The sequence below is a fragment of the Apostichopus japonicus genome, chromosome 20 (genome assembly GCF_037975245.1).
Source record: "Apostichopus japonicus isolate 1M-3 chromosome 20, ASM3797524v1, whole genome shotgun sequence".
Lineage (NCBI taxonomy): Eukaryota > Metazoa > Echinodermata > Holothuroidea > Aspidochirotida > Stichopodidae > Apostichopus > Apostichopus japonicus.
This window is the reverse complement of record NC_092580.1, coordinates 29,867,321-29,884,844: the sequence shown is the minus strand read 5'-3', so window position 1 is coordinate 29,884,844 and position 17,524 is coordinate 29,867,321. Positions and strand designations below refer to the sequence as shown.

Genomic DNA, 17,524 nt, shown 5'->3' with positions numbered 1-17,524 from the left:
AAATGAACGAAAATTCATTTTTTGATTGCCTGTCACTTCTATTTATAATAAAATTGATCCAGCTAAATGATTTAGCACTGCTCTGGAGTGCATTCCCAAATGAAAAAGGGAGGGGGAAAGCTGCCCCCCCCCCTACAATTTATTTTAATTGCTTTTTCCTTCTTTCGTACGGCTCCAGAGTTCGTGCGTCCATAGAAACGTATTGGGCGGTCATATGGTAGTTACAAGCTAGCCGATCCCTGTACATCAGTCGCAAATGCACATAGATTAGTGTTGTCAGTTGGAAAACTTTCCGTTACGACAGCTGAATAATCATACACAGTAATGGTCACCCCCGTCAAGACAACTCTCATTTGAAAAATTCCAAACAACCAGTAGTTAAGCAATAGAATTTGTAAACCAAAATCGATGTCGAGTTTACTACACGGTATTATGTTTACTTTCTTTGTTATACATTTTATATTCTGTCATGTTAGCTTTATGTTCGTGTGCTCATTTTCATGATATTTATTACGGCAGTTTGCAAAAAATCAAATTAGGTGGACACTAATTTCACTGTTGTGTTTAGTTTTCGTATATTGTACTTAATACACGTGTACCAGTTACACGACTATTATTAGCAATTTAAGTGTGTTGTACGACTAATATATCGCAATTACGAATTAAACGAGCAATTGACTATCCTTAAAACTTAATGTTACCAAGTCTTACCTTTGTCTCACAATTCGTTCAATCATGTTTACATTTTCATTTAGAAACCTCTATGCCACAGCTGTCAACATTCAATCTGGGTAAAATGGATCAGCAAAACATAACAGAAAGTCTTGCAAAATTGTCCCAGGAGACAGAATTGCAGAAGATGCTAGCAGACGAAAAGATGAGATGTGACATGCACAAAACCAACTACCAGACACTCAAGGCGGAACATACTAGGTGTGGTAGTGTACACATACTTTTCATAGTGTGCTTTGCTTCCCTCACTATATTGATGTATTTATGACTTCTTAAATTTTCATACTTTTATATTATTATGTGTCTTATCAGAGGGCCTCGTGGAAGATTAGCTATTGCTAAACGAGCTACCCTCTTAAAATAAAGTTGAACTAAATAAAAACACATTGGGGGAGTGGTGTCACTGTCACCACTAACAGGATTGTCATTTTCACACTTCATAGCATTAATTAAAATTGAACATATTAGACAAGGCCATATAAAGTTGCAATTTTAATCATTTGGTAGAAAACAGATTAAGATACTTTATGGGTATGTTAATCTTCATGCAAAGTAACTTCTTAACGAAATTACAGTTATAGCTAAAAATATGTGGTGATTAGCACAATATGCTGAACTGAGTTTAATGGTCTTGTATCATCTGTCGACACAAGTAACGCTTCCAGAAATCATGTTGTGGCTGAAATTCTGTGTCTCTGTTGTTGACTACCTAGTGAACATTTGTTTTTGCACTATAGATAAGTTAACATTACTGTAGAACTGAATATCTTTACACCTTGTACATGTTGAAAAACCACTGTACGTTTAATATATATATCGTATTCATGAAAATATGTGTTTTTGCAATCATACATTTACAATAAAGTGAATGATTTGCAAAACGCATTTCCTAGAAAAGAAGTTACTACTTTATTCAATGTGGTATGATAGGTTCTCTCCAATCGATGTATAGTTTGTTGACGAATCGGATTGATGATGTCATACGTGTCTTCCGTAGATTACAGAATGATATGAAACGGCTCCAAGATGACCTTGACAGAGTCAGAGAGGAAAAGAAGACCGCAGAGGAGAAATTACAGTCATTGCTGACAAAAGCAAACAAGGAACTTGCAGAACATGCTGGACAGATTGCAGATCTGAAGTCACAGGTAAAACATTTGGGACTTTATAATCCCACTACTAGTCTGTGTTGAAGCAATGTGCTTTATAGTTTAACCAAGGGATAGCCAAACATTGGTAATTGGAAAGCCAATGCTTAAATTCAGAAACTTGCAGTCTTAATATCACAGCTCTATTCTCTGGAAATGTTTCGTATTTGGTTTCTGTGCAACTCCAGCACACAGTTGCTTTCCCCTTCCACAAACCTCTCTACCCCCTCCCCCATCCACCCCACCCGAAATAAAATTATAGTAGTAAGAGTGTGTTAGCCTACAAAGTTTGATTTATTGTGCTACAGCAGAATACATTTGGTTTAAATTATCTACACAGTTGTTTCAAATTTTTTATGTTTTCCTTCATGCTGAACTTGCTATTGTAGTTAAGATTAACCCAGGAACAGAAACTACAACACTGTGTGTGTTTTCTTCAAGCAGTAAGTTTGTGGTTCTCACAGGATGGTGTTCACAAAGGCCGTATGTGGTTCAAACTTCAAACTTCGTATGTGGTTCAAAGGTCACTGGCTGTCCAGCCATGACTTGGCTCAACAGCTTTTTACTATTGTTCTGTAATTTTTTTTTTTAAATCTGTTCTCAGGTTCTCACCCCTCAGAAGCTGGAATTAGTCAAATTGAAGATAAGTGAAGACATGGAACAGCCGTTTAGGGACAGGCTCACTCAGGTGTGTAAAGATCTGGATCATTTTCGAGAAGGCTACAACAAACTGAGATACGAGAACACATTCCTGAAGTCAGAATATGAGCACGAGCAAGCAGAAAGAAAGAGGGTTATGGAAGAGATGAAGTCCCAACATGAGGCAGAGGTGAGAGATGTCACAAATACAGACAGGAGAACTTTTCAAACAGCTTTTATTGGCTTACAAAAATTAAACTACAAATACAAATTGAGTATTTTCAGAGAAGAGATACAGTTGAAAGATTGTGAGTTTGTATCAGAGAGCAGATTGACCAATTAGTTATTGTGTGTTTGTTTTATATTAAAGGATGAAAAGGACTAATATGACCAAACCAACAATTTTTTTTGTGTGTGTGTTACGGTAGTACTATTTTAAGTCTTTAAAGCTGTATTTTAAGTTTACTGGACAGTAATATGAAGCTTTTATTAGTAAGTAATTTGCTTGCATGGTGGTATGACTTTTAAAGCTACGTGTAATAATTAAGAAAGAGGGTAACAATGACCAATGCATATTATGTTACAGTACTACTTTAAGTCCTTTGTTAGCACGGTAGGTGCTACCTCCTAGCTGCATGTGATTGACTACGAAGAACACTACAAACATGATCGAGACAGGGTTGTAGTTCTTCTTTGAACCAATATCATTAATTCAATTCTTTAAAAGCTTTAATTTGAGTTCAAAGGACAGTGGGGTGAAGTAATCATTACAAAATATTTTGTTTATATTGGTGGTGCTACCTGAAATCTACCCAAGAAATCAGTCAAAACTGAATCAATGAAAGATTACAAGGTTGAGGAAGAGCAATAAACTTACTGCTTGTGATGAATTTTAAAGGTGGCAACCAACTTACCTAATGAGATATAAATGTAACTTTGGATGTGTGTGATACTTGTCTTCATCGGTGCCAAGATTTGCTAATCACTTGAAGTCATCAAACAACCAAACCATTTCAATTCAATTTCTTTATTCCAGTATAAAGTACAAAATTTATAAATAGGACACATAATAATGATACACAAAAGACGTAAAATGTACAATCATGAAAGCATGAACAAATAATAAAAAAGATGGAGGATTAGAAGGTTTAAAGATAAAAAGGATTAAAACAGAGATTGTAAGAACCCATATTAAATATAAATGGCTGCTCTGTAGATATATGAGTTCTTAAAAAGCATAATTCTAAAAGTTGGCAAGATAGTAGGATTTCGTAGATTGTACATTTTTCTTCTATTGCAAAGAGAGATCAACTCGGAGTGAAGTGGGTGATCTTTAGAACTATGTATATTCTTAGCTAGTCTTATGAAGCCATGAGAATTATGTGTCCAATATAATAGCATAATGTTCTGATATTGGCAAATATGGGTAAAACCTCTTCACCCTCTGGTTTCTCTGTCAGATCGAGAGCCTCAGGAAAGACAAAGAGACGATAATAGCCAGATATTCCCAAGACAACAACCAAGACGGGGAGAAAGTCCGCAACCTTCATAGAGAAAATGCTCAGCTCAATCTGAAGCTGAAAGGTAAAGCCATTTATGTGAGATTTATACTCCTCTGTATTTCCCCTTAAATACTTGTGTCAATTTTATCCAAAAGTCATTTCTGGTCATCAGTGGCTCACAAATCGAAGTTACTGAACTGCTTTGTCGACAGCACAGATGTAGACCATTATTTCATCTCCTCAGAAATCACATCAAACTCAAATAGCGAAACACAGTTTGTGCTAACGTGTTTATAATACATTTACAACTTACAAGGACAACTGCCGAAGGATGTCATCTATGAATACGCAGTTGTTTTGTATGTTAAATGAACATTTGTTCTTTTGGTTATTAGAATTTATGAAACAAAGAATTAACACAGATATTTTGGCCTGGAGTTAGGAGCCAATGTCTTCTTCTATTATCTGAACCCTTCTCAGTACAGTGCTTCCAATTGGGTTAGGGATATGGTTTCCAAAAGAGATGAAAGTCAGTCTCAAATCTCTCAGCAAATCTGTGCTAACCTATTCTTGTTCAGTATCCACATGTTACTTCTCTTTTAAATTTTTTTTTTACTGATCCCCAAAATTTCCTTTTCTTCATAACATCTGTGAATCCCTTAAATGAAATTCATTTGTCGTATTTGTAAAGCCATGTAGAAGAACACTTTCTGTTGGTTCTAGATTATCTAGATTTACAACACCAGCATTTGAGGTGTCAAAGAGAGAATGTCACTCCATGTCATCTTCATTACTATTATAGAAATTGGTAAAACATTCAATGATTTCAAATGCTTCTCAACATATGATATTTTATGATACCTGAAAATCCAAGGTTTATGCAATTAAACAGTAGATGAGAGGCTACCTTAAGACAAAAAAAATTCTCTTTGAGATCCAAGGTTCAAAGTGCAAAAAAAAGTTTTGGCTAGTATATGTTAGAAGCTACAGAAGCCACTGTGGCTTCTGACAACCCCTTTGCCTTCCCCCCTCCATCCCCCTCGCCTCCAGCAAGACATGGATGTATAAGGATAACTCAATTGGTAGATCACATGACTTACAATCCTGTTGTGATTAGGTTGATTCCTGTCTTAATCGGGACAGTTTTTTTTTGCTCTTTTCTGATTATTCATATTTTCTGATTGGTTTTCCATTTTTCTTTGAGTTACATCAGCATTTCGGTAGTTTTTAATTCTAAGAAATCTTCCAAATGTTTCTTAACAGGTCTGCTGTCGGAACTGAATGAGATTCGTGCCCAACGAGAACAAGCAGGACTTCAGTCTGATCATGTGACCAGGCTGCAATCTAGACAACTCTCCGAACATGCAACAAACATTAAAACTCTTGAGGTGAGGTGGTCATGTGGAGGGCAGGAGGGGTGGGGTGGGTGAGAGGTATGGTTATTGGTAGATGAAGTTTGATATCAGGAATTATGAAAATACTTATTTTCTGCAAAGTATTTTTCAGTTTGATTCTTTGCTTACGTATGAACAGACTGAAAAGAATTCTCTCAAGCTACACATGGACCAACTCCAGAAGGAACTGACGTCATCGCAGGACGAACAGCGAATTCTAAACAACAAAATCCACGACTTAGAGCGACAGAATTCCGAATTACGAGGGCAGCTCGAGGAGACAACGCATCAAAAGAAATTGGAATTGACAAACGCCAAAATGGAAGCTGTAAGAATAAGAGGGGAATTGGAACGAGAGAAAGATGCAATCGTAAATCAGTTGGAAGGTAAGACAGAGCAAACCAGACAAACCATCGTTTCATGTAACCTTTCCTGGAAATGAGGCCTAACTAGCTGTTTCATAAATTGTTTTTTGGTCAAATGGTATTGAATGATTAACCATACATGCTGTAAATCATGAGCTTACTCTAGTTAAGTGAATCCCAAGGTTAATGAAGCCTTGCAGTGGTTTATTTGAAGCCCTATTCATGTGATGATTGTGGATGAATTCCTGCTTGTAACTATGCCTTCTGTCTTCAATGAGTGTTCTGGTAATAACAAGCCAGATATGTATGGCGATTGTCCCTCCCGTTTCTGCTCCAGGGATCCGCCACATAATGTCCAAAGCATCTGACCACTTTGTCACACATGAAAGAAAGTAAGTGCATCCCATGCAACAGCACATCAGTAAACAAAGTGTTTTTTTTTTTAATCCAGGGCAAAAAAAAAAAAACAACCATATTCCATTTCTAAATTCACTAACCAGAGTCACCAATGTCACAGATTAAATTCTGCTCAATGAGTATTCTGGTTATAACAAGACAGGAATGGCTTGTAATTGTCTTTTTTGCTTCTGGGATATTTAATGTCCAAAGCATCTCACCACTTTTTCTAACACGGAGGAAGGTGATGGCACTGCATGCAACATCACTGCAGTGCAACAATGGTAAACGAGGTGTATTCTAAACCAGTGCATAAAATGAAACAAAATAAAAACAACCAAATTTCCATTCCACATCCCCAACCAGAGGTACCAATTTCACAGATTATAGTCTACTCAATACCACTGTACAGCAGCAAATCTGAAAAGGGTTAAGAAAGTGTAGCTCCTGGTGGGTTTGAAACTACATACTTATAAATTGCATGGGTAGCTACTCTAACAGCTTGTCTTCATCACATTATAATTCTGCCACTCTTATACAGAAGTTCTCAATTAATTTATTTTCTATGAAGGTTGCAGCAAGGGAGCCAGACAATCAAAATCTCACTTTGCCTAAACTGAGCAATGTGCAGTGTAGGCCTATAGGGTGCACAACCCTAGGGCCTAAAGGGTCTGCATAGCCGATCAGTGCAAGATTGTGGACAGGTTTTTTGTTTTGGCAGGCCAGATTTGCACCAAGATTGTATCCAACTTTATTCGAATTGGCACAAGAATGTTACCAATAAAGATACCAAGCGTGGTTAGAAAAAAAAAAAAAGGCCAGATTTGCACCTCAGGCTCATTGAGAAACTCCCCCGGGTCTAATATTTGATTTAGATTGAGTGTTATATCGATCCCTTCTGTTTGCAGAGTTGAAAGCCAAAGTTGAAATTGCCGAAAGCTCCTTACAAGCTCAGAGTAATCTGGTGGCGGAGAAAGAGAAAGAGACGGCTCGTAAGGTGCAATCGGTGCGAGAGGAGGAGTGGGAGAAAGTCAGCCAACTTGAAACAGAAAAGTATGTGATATGCAAATGAACACAGACGCTAGCATGTTATTACAGCTATGTTTATATACAAGAGAAGCTTAAAACTATTGAGGAAACCTTATATGCTTTCAAAAGATGTCAGATTGCTAGACTTTGAAGCAAATAGATGAAGCTTAGCCTACTGATTATAGAAGGAGATGGATGGAATTGTTTTTTTTTGCTAAATGGCTAAATTAGTACAAGTTAATTGCACCTTTTGGGAAAAAAAGGAAATATTTTGTGATGTTCTGTATTTCTTATGGAATATTGCATCTGGATACAGCGGAGAGGTGGAAGTTGGTCACGGAAATGTTCAGTACTCCACTCCATTCTGTCAGAAAAATGAAAAGTTACTACTAAATCCAAAATGCAGCCTTAACTTTTCTCTTTGTCTTTTCTGTGACCTCCAGACTTGACCTTGACGCTAGGTTGCAAGAAGCAGAGAAACTATACAAAGAATTTGAATACAAATCCAAACAGGAGAGTTCCGAGTTGGACGAGAGAGTTCACGAAGCAGAGAGGAAACAGGACGAGGCTCAGAAGGAAATTTCAAACCTGAAGTATGTACATCTTTAAGCAGCTTATTGTGCATTTGGGTCAAGAATTTTACCATTAACTATTTGACCATTAATACTATTTATATGTGCAAATTTGGAATTAATAGTGATGAAGCCAGCATTGAACTCGTTGAGATGAAACACTCCAGGAAAAGGAGTTTTTTTGAAAGAAAAATTGAGGATATAAAAATTGCTAAACATATGGATCAGGGGATGCTGTTCATCCTCCTTTACACATTAAATGGGTAAAGATGGTAAAGTTTATCTGGTACTATGTAAATGAGACCACTTCATGTATTTATGTGCAATTAACATTTTATTCAAGGGGCCTTTCAAAAATGTCACAAATTTCTCCATTTGTATTTGTAAATGTGTATATTTTGTTTCACACACAGTTTGAAATACATGTCTGTACTATTTTTATTGAGTTTCTTCAAGAAACCAGAGGGAGCAGAAAACTAAATAGAAAACTAAACATTGTCAATTTTGTAAACTCCATGATTGATTATTGCAAGATTATCCGGAAGTTGGAAAAGTGAATAGGATTCAGGCATAGAATTTAATAATTGTATTAATTTTTTGAGAAAAATCAAAAATAGAATCTTAAAACACTTGTTCTTAATCATCTGACTCTACCACAGTTAACTCTTTCCTTCTGTTTTTTTGACTGAAATCTTTAATTCTTCTGATTTTTTACCCAGAACAAAACTTGAACAGCAGAGGTCATTACAGGAAGACTTAGATACAGAGAGAAATCAAGCAAGCAAAATGAGAGAGAAACTCCAGCAGACATCGGCGGAGTTACAGAGTATCAAGGCCCTAGAAAAACAGCTGAACCACGAGATCGAGAAACACCGAGACATCATCGAGAACCTGCGAGACGAGCTGAGGGAGATGAAGTACGACTCGGAGAGGACGGCAGGGGCATCCAGAGCTCAGCTGGAGCAACATAAGATGAACTGGTCGGACGAGAGACAGCAATACCAGAACAGGATCGATAACTTAGACAAACAGGTGAAGGATACGCTGAAGAAAGTCCACGAACAGGAGACAATCACCAAGAAGGTAGAGTCGAAATCTTCAAATCATTCAAACAGTTTTTGCTTAATAAATATATATATATTTTGCTTTATCCACGACAAAGTGAGTGGACAAGCTTGATAAGTGTTTGTCAACACACCCACAGAATCTTGTGCAATAAGTGATTACTGGTACAAACCTTGACTGTTGTCAGTCGGTTGAAGTGTATCTGTCAGTCCTCTTCAAATGAGCTTCAAGTTCTTATTAATTTGATCAGTTTCTTGACGAAATTAGTTTCTTTCCATCTGTATCTACTCCTGGAAAGAGATGCAGAGTTTGATAGTAAATTTTTTACCTAATTTGGTCAATTCGTTTTGCCCTTTTTTTTCACCTTTTACCTGTTGAAACATTGCTTAACTGATTTGTAAGCATTGTTTTGGTTTCAACAGTCACCAGCTTTTGATAGGCAAAATTTTCTGTTTTTTTTTTTTCTTCCTTTGTCTGTGTAGTTTCTCATGTTTTTAATGTTTCTTTTTCATCTATTTCTTTATATAATTATCAAACTTCACCTTACTGATCTGAAGTCCTCACAAGTTTCCTGTATTCTGCTGACATTACAATTCTGGACTGATATAAATCAAATGCTGTCAAACATTTTTCTCATTTGATTGACTTTACAAGATTTTATTTATTTTGCCCTTTTACACCTTTATCCTTTTAAAATCTTCCTCAAATTCTTGTGTTCATTCAACTTGTCTCAGTCACTCGTTTCGCTAAATCAAGCTTCTTTTTTTTTGGCAGGTGTCCATTGTATTTTGTAATTAGTATAGTTAATCTGCATGTAATATCTACTTTTTTTTATAGTAAAATAAATCTGAATTCAGTCTGATTTTATGCATATACGTGTATATTTGGTTACCAAAATAAAATAAAACTGTTAGCAAACTGCTTATCCACTATAGAGAGCCTGTGTAAAAGAATGTGTGAAAGTAAGTTGGCCTGACGTTTCGATCCTAGCAGGATCTTCTTCAGAGGCTAAATGACCAGAAAATATATTTGGTTACAGCATCTCCATTTACTATTATTCTTTACTTAAGTGATCTTTGCTTTTTATTGACCACCAATGCAGTAAAAACCACTTTCAAAGTTTCCTCGGATAGAGCCAGATATCACAATGATTATCAATTCATTTCTTCTTTTTCTATTTCTTTTTTTCTTCTTTTTTACCAGAAAAAGAAGAGGTACCAAAAAATTGTTGATAGACTCAAAGATGAAATCCAGCTTTTACAAGCTCAGAAAGAAGAATTAGAAACGGAGAAACAAGCCCTAAGGTAACATAGACAGATTTAGGATTAATCACTCACTGGATTTAGGATTAATCACTCACAGGATTTAGGATTAATCACTCACTGGATTTAGGATTAATCACTCACAGGATTTAGGATTAATCACTCACAGGACTTAGGATTAATCACTGTAATTTATAGATTGCTGCTGAAAGCTGCACACGGGACTAGTGAATTAGTTTTGGCAAGAATAACAGTTTGAAATGTGTTAGACCTTTAAGAGCAACTTACATTCATACTACTTTAAAGTTTTGAAAAATTTACCATTAGACAACAGTGGCTCATCAATCAAAGTGGCTGGATGATGTAGACTAACAGCATACATACACACAATTATTAGAGTCACTTCCTCTGAAGGAACACAAAATCAGTATGTCATAGTATTAATATCATTTGGAATACTGCAAGGTCTGGGACTAGTTTTTGTTTCAATTTTCTGTGTTGGTTCAATTATTATGGGGAAGTCTTAAGGAAATATTAGAAATACTTATATTAACAATAAAATTGAAGTAAATGAATTAATTATTTAGTGTTACTTAAAACATCTGACTGACCATTTCATAGCTATCTTCTCCAGACTTGACGCAATGCCTTTATTAAACATGATATTAAACTGAGCGTTAAACCATACTGTTATCAAGCTAAAACTTATCAATTGTCTTGTTTAATGGGACAATAAATAGCAAAGAATTGTCTTTGATTTCATTGATGAGTATGAGAAATAATTTACAAAAAAATCACTTTTTTTCAAATAATTATATTCTATGCATGAGACCTGTAGGTCAAAATGAGGATCAATCTACAATATCAGATAGAAAATCCTCTTCCCAAATAACACAAATCTTTCTCATCCATAGGAACCAAATCCCAAAGGACACATACACCAAGGCAGTCAGAAAGCTGAGGGATCTCCAAAGACGCCATACAGACTTCAAGAATCTGATGACCTCAGTAGAACTGTCACAGATGCCTTTAGGTGCCATCTCATTCACTGGACCCACAGAGGCCTCGACTCCCTTCAATACAAAACTTGGAAGAGTGAGTTGATTCTTTTGTATGATGAAAAAAGTTTTGTTAAAGGGAGAGTCAGTATTTTACATAGCAGACAGACAAGGATTAAAGCTATTTTTTTAAATTTGATCGGAAAGTAGTTTAGTATGTGTAGATGTTACTATTCCCTTGAAATAATGTCTGATTTAATATTTCATGACCTGGCCAAAGTAAAACCTCTCAGAAAATCATAACGAGACTTTACAGTAATTTTACTATATAAATAGTTTGTGTATGCTAGTTAGAAATATGAGAAAGGAAAGCCTTACCACAATTGTATTTCTTTTGTTTCTCAGAGAACACCTGTGATCTGATTTGAAATGCAATAATATTTGTTCATTGTAATAGACTTTGATTTCAAAGCGAAAAAACACTGGGATATTGTCGGTGGTTCAAACAATAGATTTTGCTTTGAACATGTAACAGAATGTTTACCTCTTTTAAATTTCACTCTGTTTGTAGTTAAAGTATTTACAAAGATACCTGTCTTTCTCACAGATTAGTTTCTATAGACTTTCTTCTTCTTCTTTTTTTCTTTGCCTTCTTATTTTTTTGTAGTCATTTTACATTTAAGGTAAGTAATTACTCTGTCCCTTGCATTCTCTTCTGCATGAGACTGATAATAGTTTTTAAAAATTTTGATGTGAAAGTAGGGACCATAATCAAGTCTGGCAACCAGTTAGTAAGTTATCAAAAATAGAGCTTGTAAGGAGTTTGAAAGAGAGGAACAAAAGTTCCAGTTATTTGTTTTTTTTTTCACTTTTTTTTTTTTAGTGTAGATTTTCCCATTGATAAAACACAAGAAACCTTATTTTGATATTTGTAAGGCATTTAAGAGTTATGGAGTATTCTTTCACTAACTTGCTTTTCCTCTCCTTCGAGAAAATTTCAAAAATGCATTATTTTAATAATTGTGATTTTCAGCGGCTGGTGATGACAATAGCAAAATGACAAATACATTTAACTTTTGAATAATGTGGGCACTTGGGACAAACAAAATAAGGGTGTCCAGCTGTGTTGCTTTAAAACAAGTTAAACTCATGTTACAAGCAAAATGTGGGATTTATTTTGAAATGAGGATCCAAGTAGTCACCATTAAGGGTGGGAAGATAGTCAAGGTTGAATTGTTTTAGTACCTCCTCTCTTTCGGTCTCTGGTAATCGTTGTGAATGGTTCTTCAAGAGGAGGCACATTAGGTGAACTGGAGAAGGATGAGGAGGAAAGTAGTGATAGTAGTACGACAGTGGAAGTTTCTCTTTCACAGATTTTACTACTGTGAAGGTAGCTTTACCAAGTTTACCTCGATGGTAAACTGGCGTAACAAAGAAGAAATAGCTGTAAGCTATAAAGATATGTTTTAATGTACAGATTTGTTTCATTAAAGCCAAAGTCAATTTACTGTTATAAACATAATCGCCTTTTGCAATCAAACAAATTGCCGTGTACCATTATAAATGCGGACTGCTATGTACCATCGTAAACACAAAAGGCTCCCTGTTTGTATAGGTAAGCTTAAATCAGCTGATCATAATTTGCTTATTCTGTGGGGGAAAATAAAAAATTTGGGAATTTTCAAGTAGGTCTTGGTGGTAGGGAAGGTACCTGTCAGTACTGTTAAAAGACAATCTAGTACAACAGTGTATATGTATAAAATAGAATACATTATGGCAGGCCTAAGATTTGATCATGGTCCCTTATCTTGCTGTGACTGTTGCAAAAACATGTTTGTTTTGTGGTTGGAAGGTGAATGAGGGTGGGGGGGTGGGTGGAAGAGGGGAGGGGGTTAAAGAGGAGTGACAATGATTCAATTGAAATGAATGTATTCAGAAGTAAAATTGTGTGTAGTGCCTGTAACCAACGATTTCAGAAATTATTTACTAACTACCTTGCTATCCAGGGCACTGTTTACCCTGACAGACGAGACCATTTTTAATGTTGCAAGTTATCAGTGTTGCTAGTGATCAGATGGCACGGTTACCATGGGGACGACCATTCAGTTTCTTGAGTGAAAACATAGCAAGCATTTCTGAGTGTGGAAGTTACAGATTATGGACTTTTCCAATCTACTGTTTGTTTCATATGTTGGATAATATTTTTTATGAAAGCACACTTTGTGATAATTTAATATCCAGTTTAATACTCAGCACCCAAAATTTGATTCTGTAAAGCAAAGAGAGGGATAATTTACTTTCTAAAAAGCTTTTGTGAATTTGCATTAAAAATGTTGTTGAAGTTTCCTCATCATCTCCATTAGCCAATCGTAGCCCTTGGTTTTGCTTCTATTTATATGAAATGTATCCCAAGATCAGAGCAATGACAAAGTTACAGTAGTTGGAAGTGTAGCTGCATGTGTTAGGTAACCGATCATACCCTAAACCTCCTGCACGTTTCTCTCTGTTTTTGTTTGTTTTGCAAGGCTTCTAGAAGATGGTAAGGCTGATTTCTAAATGGGTCTGTTGATTGTTCTTTCTCATATGGTTGTCCAAAGTAGTATTTCTGACAAGATTAAATGTTTAGTGAAAGATATGAAAAAGTACTCCTCTCTGTAAGTAAACTAGTGTGTCAACCTGATGGGATTATTCAGGTTTTCCTACGAGAAACTCAGACCACTAGTATGTGTATGGTAGACCTTGCTAACTGCAGGGTATAAATATGAAAGTGAATATTATGCAAAATTCCTGGTAAATGAAATAAAAATGTCGTATATATCTTGATGTGAAGACATACCATCGATTTCCTTTATTCCAATAACTCTTCATAAATGGTTGGCATATTAGCATGATTTTGTTTTGATGCAAATGTTTGCTCGATTTTTGTCACGTTATTAATAGAATGAAACAAATTTCCCTGCCGTAGTATGGCTTTGTGAACATCGTAAATTTGGATGTTCCAAACCACTCAAGCCAGCTGCACACTGTCAGAAAAAATTGTGGATAGTCTTGAAGTGGACGAGTGTGTTTTGAGATAATGACTGATGAAGATTTTGCCAGTTTTAGGTTTCGTCAGGTTTGCGTCTGAACGACTCAACATGTGGTATTTTCTAGACTGGCAGTGAGCAGTGTGTGATAGAATAAAAATGCCAAAGTTTTAACAGAAGAAACCAACCACGGGATATTATCTTGCATGTGATGAAAACGAGTAAACGGTCATTAACAGTCATGTGCGCTCGTCAGTTGTTCAGTGTGTGAGGATCACTTGTAAATCAACTACCGATAGCTAGGTAGCAAAGGTCAGGTTGCAGTCAAGTCAAGTCAGGTTGGTGGAGTAAAGATTTCGAGATCCTGCAGAAGCAACACACTTATAGTGGAATACCAGACCACTTGGCCCGAGCTAACAATTTAACGACTAAATGTATATATGTATAAACGCCTACAGTGGACTTACGACCTTCCTTATCGGTTTCAAACCTCTGGACATACAATCAGCGTCCATAGTCTAGTGGTTAGGGTGTCCGCTTACAGAGCGTGAAGCCCGGGTTCTAATCCCGGTGGAGGCTGGAAGTTTTTACACTGTTCTGGATTTACCAACTCACTACGTTTTCAATTATATATATTCATTTGCCCTTGTCGTTTACCTCCATTTCTTGAACATAAAGTCTGTTCAAAGTATCTCTTTGGAGATCCGGCTATAGGAATCACAAATGATTTTCTAGTTGGTTAGCATCATATATTTATATATAGATATATATATATATATTGATATATAACAGAAGGAGAGTACAGTGCATGGTTAGGGATGAATTCATATCTTTCTTTTTCGATATCATCGTGCGGTTGTAATTGTTGCTGGTATACGGGATGAACATATGTAGTAGTAAGCTTATTATGCTAGGTTTGCTCTTGAATTATCATTGCAAACGAGTTAAATTTTCTTATTGTCTGTGTTACCATAGCATTGTAAGCAATTTTGGATTACACACAGTTCTATCGAAAGTGCAAAGCCTTGTTAACTAATATCTAGGATGGTAGAAAATGTTAATGGAAATTGTATTAAACCATCATAAATGTTATTGCAAAACAAACGCAATGATAGACTGCAAACTCAAAGATTAAACATTGGAAATGGCATATTTAGAATGGCAATTATGAAAGCAGTGGCCCAGACGGATACACCAAATAACAGTTAACTCCTTTTTAATAAGGTTCTATTGATATATTAACAGAGTGCATAAATATGTTGGCCAATTTGTAGGTACCAGGAGTTCTTGGTATGATTAATGTTAGACAAGGAGAAAGCAGGCTTTTGTTTTTCAACTACTGTTTTCAATTGTGAGTTTGAATGCATGTTTGTTTGTGGTAGAATCTGTTAACCTCAACATGTCGTCAGCTTCCACTTACACACTTACATGTGGAAAATGGTAGAGCGTGCACGAGAGGGGGGGGTGGGGAGGTGGGGGAGGAGTGAACCAGGACTGTGCTAAGTCCATGTCTAGGAAAGTAAAATACCTTATGTTTATCTTATATGAAAGAGGACAATAAAAGAAACCCAATAGTGAAGAAATTATTCAAATATCTTTTTCCGTTGAGGAGATATTCAAGTTTAAAGTTCTATCTGATTGTGTAGAAACTGACTCAATCAGACTAGCTATGACATCAAATCGTCACATTCCTGAAAAGTCTTTGTTATTTTATTAAAAGATTTGGTAAGATTTTATGACTTACAACCAAAAGATACGTCAGGAGATCTCATATGTGTCAAGGGAAGTATTTGAGATTTAACATCTGAAGAATGTTTGATTATATTTGTTTAGATTTGTGAAAAAAAATGTAATAATTTTGTAATGAAATATATTGACACATGTTCAGGAAGTGAGGATGTGACATCACACCCTCACAGTTAGTCTTTCTACACCAGTCATTTGCAAAGAAATTTTGAAATCTTCTTAACAGAGAATGCTATCATGGTAGTTTCTTCACTATTCTGTTTGTCTTTTTAAGCTCTTTCATACAAGATAGACATGTCAGACACCTGAACCAATCCTTTAATCGCCAATCGCTTTCTAAGGAACATCGTTAGAAATGTATATGATATTTTACACAAACTTCACCATAGATTCAATACATTATATTGTTGTAATTTACTAATTGTTCAAAATGGCTCTTAACAAATCAAGTATTATTCTATTCTCCTCCCAGAAAGAGCATCTTGCCGAAATCCACGAGCGTCTAAACGAGTTGGGTGAAAATCAACGTCAACAAATGGACGCTCTGATTGGTGGCGCTCTCACAGCCAGGACGGATTACTCAGAAGTCGAAACAGACAAAGAAAACGGGACTTCACCGCTATTAAGCAAGATGGATCTCGATGACCTTTGACCTCTAATATTTTCAAATCATTTGTATTTGTCCTTGTTTTAATTAATGTAGAAGTTTTGTGATTGCCATAAATGAAATGTATTCAATAACTTTTTTTTTCATTTTGTATTCCTGAGAATTTGGCATTTTCACAATAAAATACAGGACAATATTTTAACGGAAATTGTTATATTTATGATGTTTTTTCATCATTTTTTGTACTTGGGGTAGGAGGGCTGGGGGGGGGGGTGGAGATGGGGATTAAAAAATCATATTGTCAAGGTTCTTACTCTCTCTGGAAGAAGTATTAATAGGAAGAATGTGTTTAAAATTGCTTGTATGAAAAGTTACACGAGAACTAAAATTTTAAATGTTTCAATAGAAGCAAGCAATCTCCATTAAGCACATAACCTTTAGAATATTGCTAAATGATGATGGCTGAGTCTTAAACGCAATGTCACTGTAAATAGATTAAAGACCCTTTCATTTCACAGCAAACATTCATAACAAAAGTAAAACGAAACAAAAAGGAATAATTAAAAGACAAAACATATATTCCTGATTATTATTCCTATGTTTGTAATGTCCAGCATGTCAAATTCAGATCTGTAATAAATAGAATCAAATTAACCAATTAAATTTTTTTAATTGTTTTTGCATAATAATGTCTGGCCTTTTAGAGGCAAAGACTTCCAGAGATATGAAGAAGGAATTACTAAAGATATATAAATTATACCAGAAAAACAAATATACAACATTAACCAGTATTTTTTCTGCAGTAATTTCATTTAGATATAATCGAGCTATAGAATTACAAAGTCATATGGCTAAGCTGTTGTAATAATTAAAGGATAAAGAACAATTCTCCACCTATTTATATTAAGCCTCCCCTACAGCCCCTTTGGGAGAAATGTTGCTGAGTAAGCTTCACCGTCTGGTAACAGGGTAACAGAGAGCACTCCTTCGTCCCCCGCCCCCCCCCCCCCCCTTGCCCCAGTTTTCTGTAAAACTTCAAAAAC

The 17,524-nt window shown here is 35.7% G+C and overlaps 1 protein-coding gene across 2 annotated transcripts; it reads left to right on the top strand.

Annotated features, from left to right (window-relative positions):
* The first annotated feature begins 276 nt into the window (after positions 1 to 276).
* Positions 277 to 16,683, top strand: LOC139962076 (centrosomal protein of 83 kDa-like). 2 transcript variants are annotated; one of them, XM_071961930.1, is made up of 14 exons: positions 277 to 427; positions 756 to 933; positions 1,730 to 1,880; positions 2,485 to 2,709; positions 3,980 to 4,103; positions 5,285 to 5,409; positions 5,555 to 5,801; positions 7,085 to 7,229; positions 7,649 to 7,798; positions 8,497 to 8,860; positions 10,046 to 10,146; positions 11,019 to 11,199; positions 11,770 to 11,785; positions 16,347 to 16,470. In XM_071961930.1, exons 1-13 carry the CDS (start codon positions 409 to 411, stop codon positions 11,782 to 11,784), a joined length of 2,025 nt encoding a protein of 674 aa, XP_071818031.1. In that variant the 5' UTR covers positions 277 to 408; the 3' UTR covers position 11,785; positions 16,347 to 16,470. The 2 variants fall into 2 exon arrangements, with proteins under 2 accessions (XP_071818031.1, XP_071818029.1); XM_071961928.1 differs by lacking the exon at positions 11,770 to 11,785 and having other exon boundaries at positions 16,347 to 16,683.
* Positions 16,684 to 17,524: the final 841 nt, after the last annotated feature.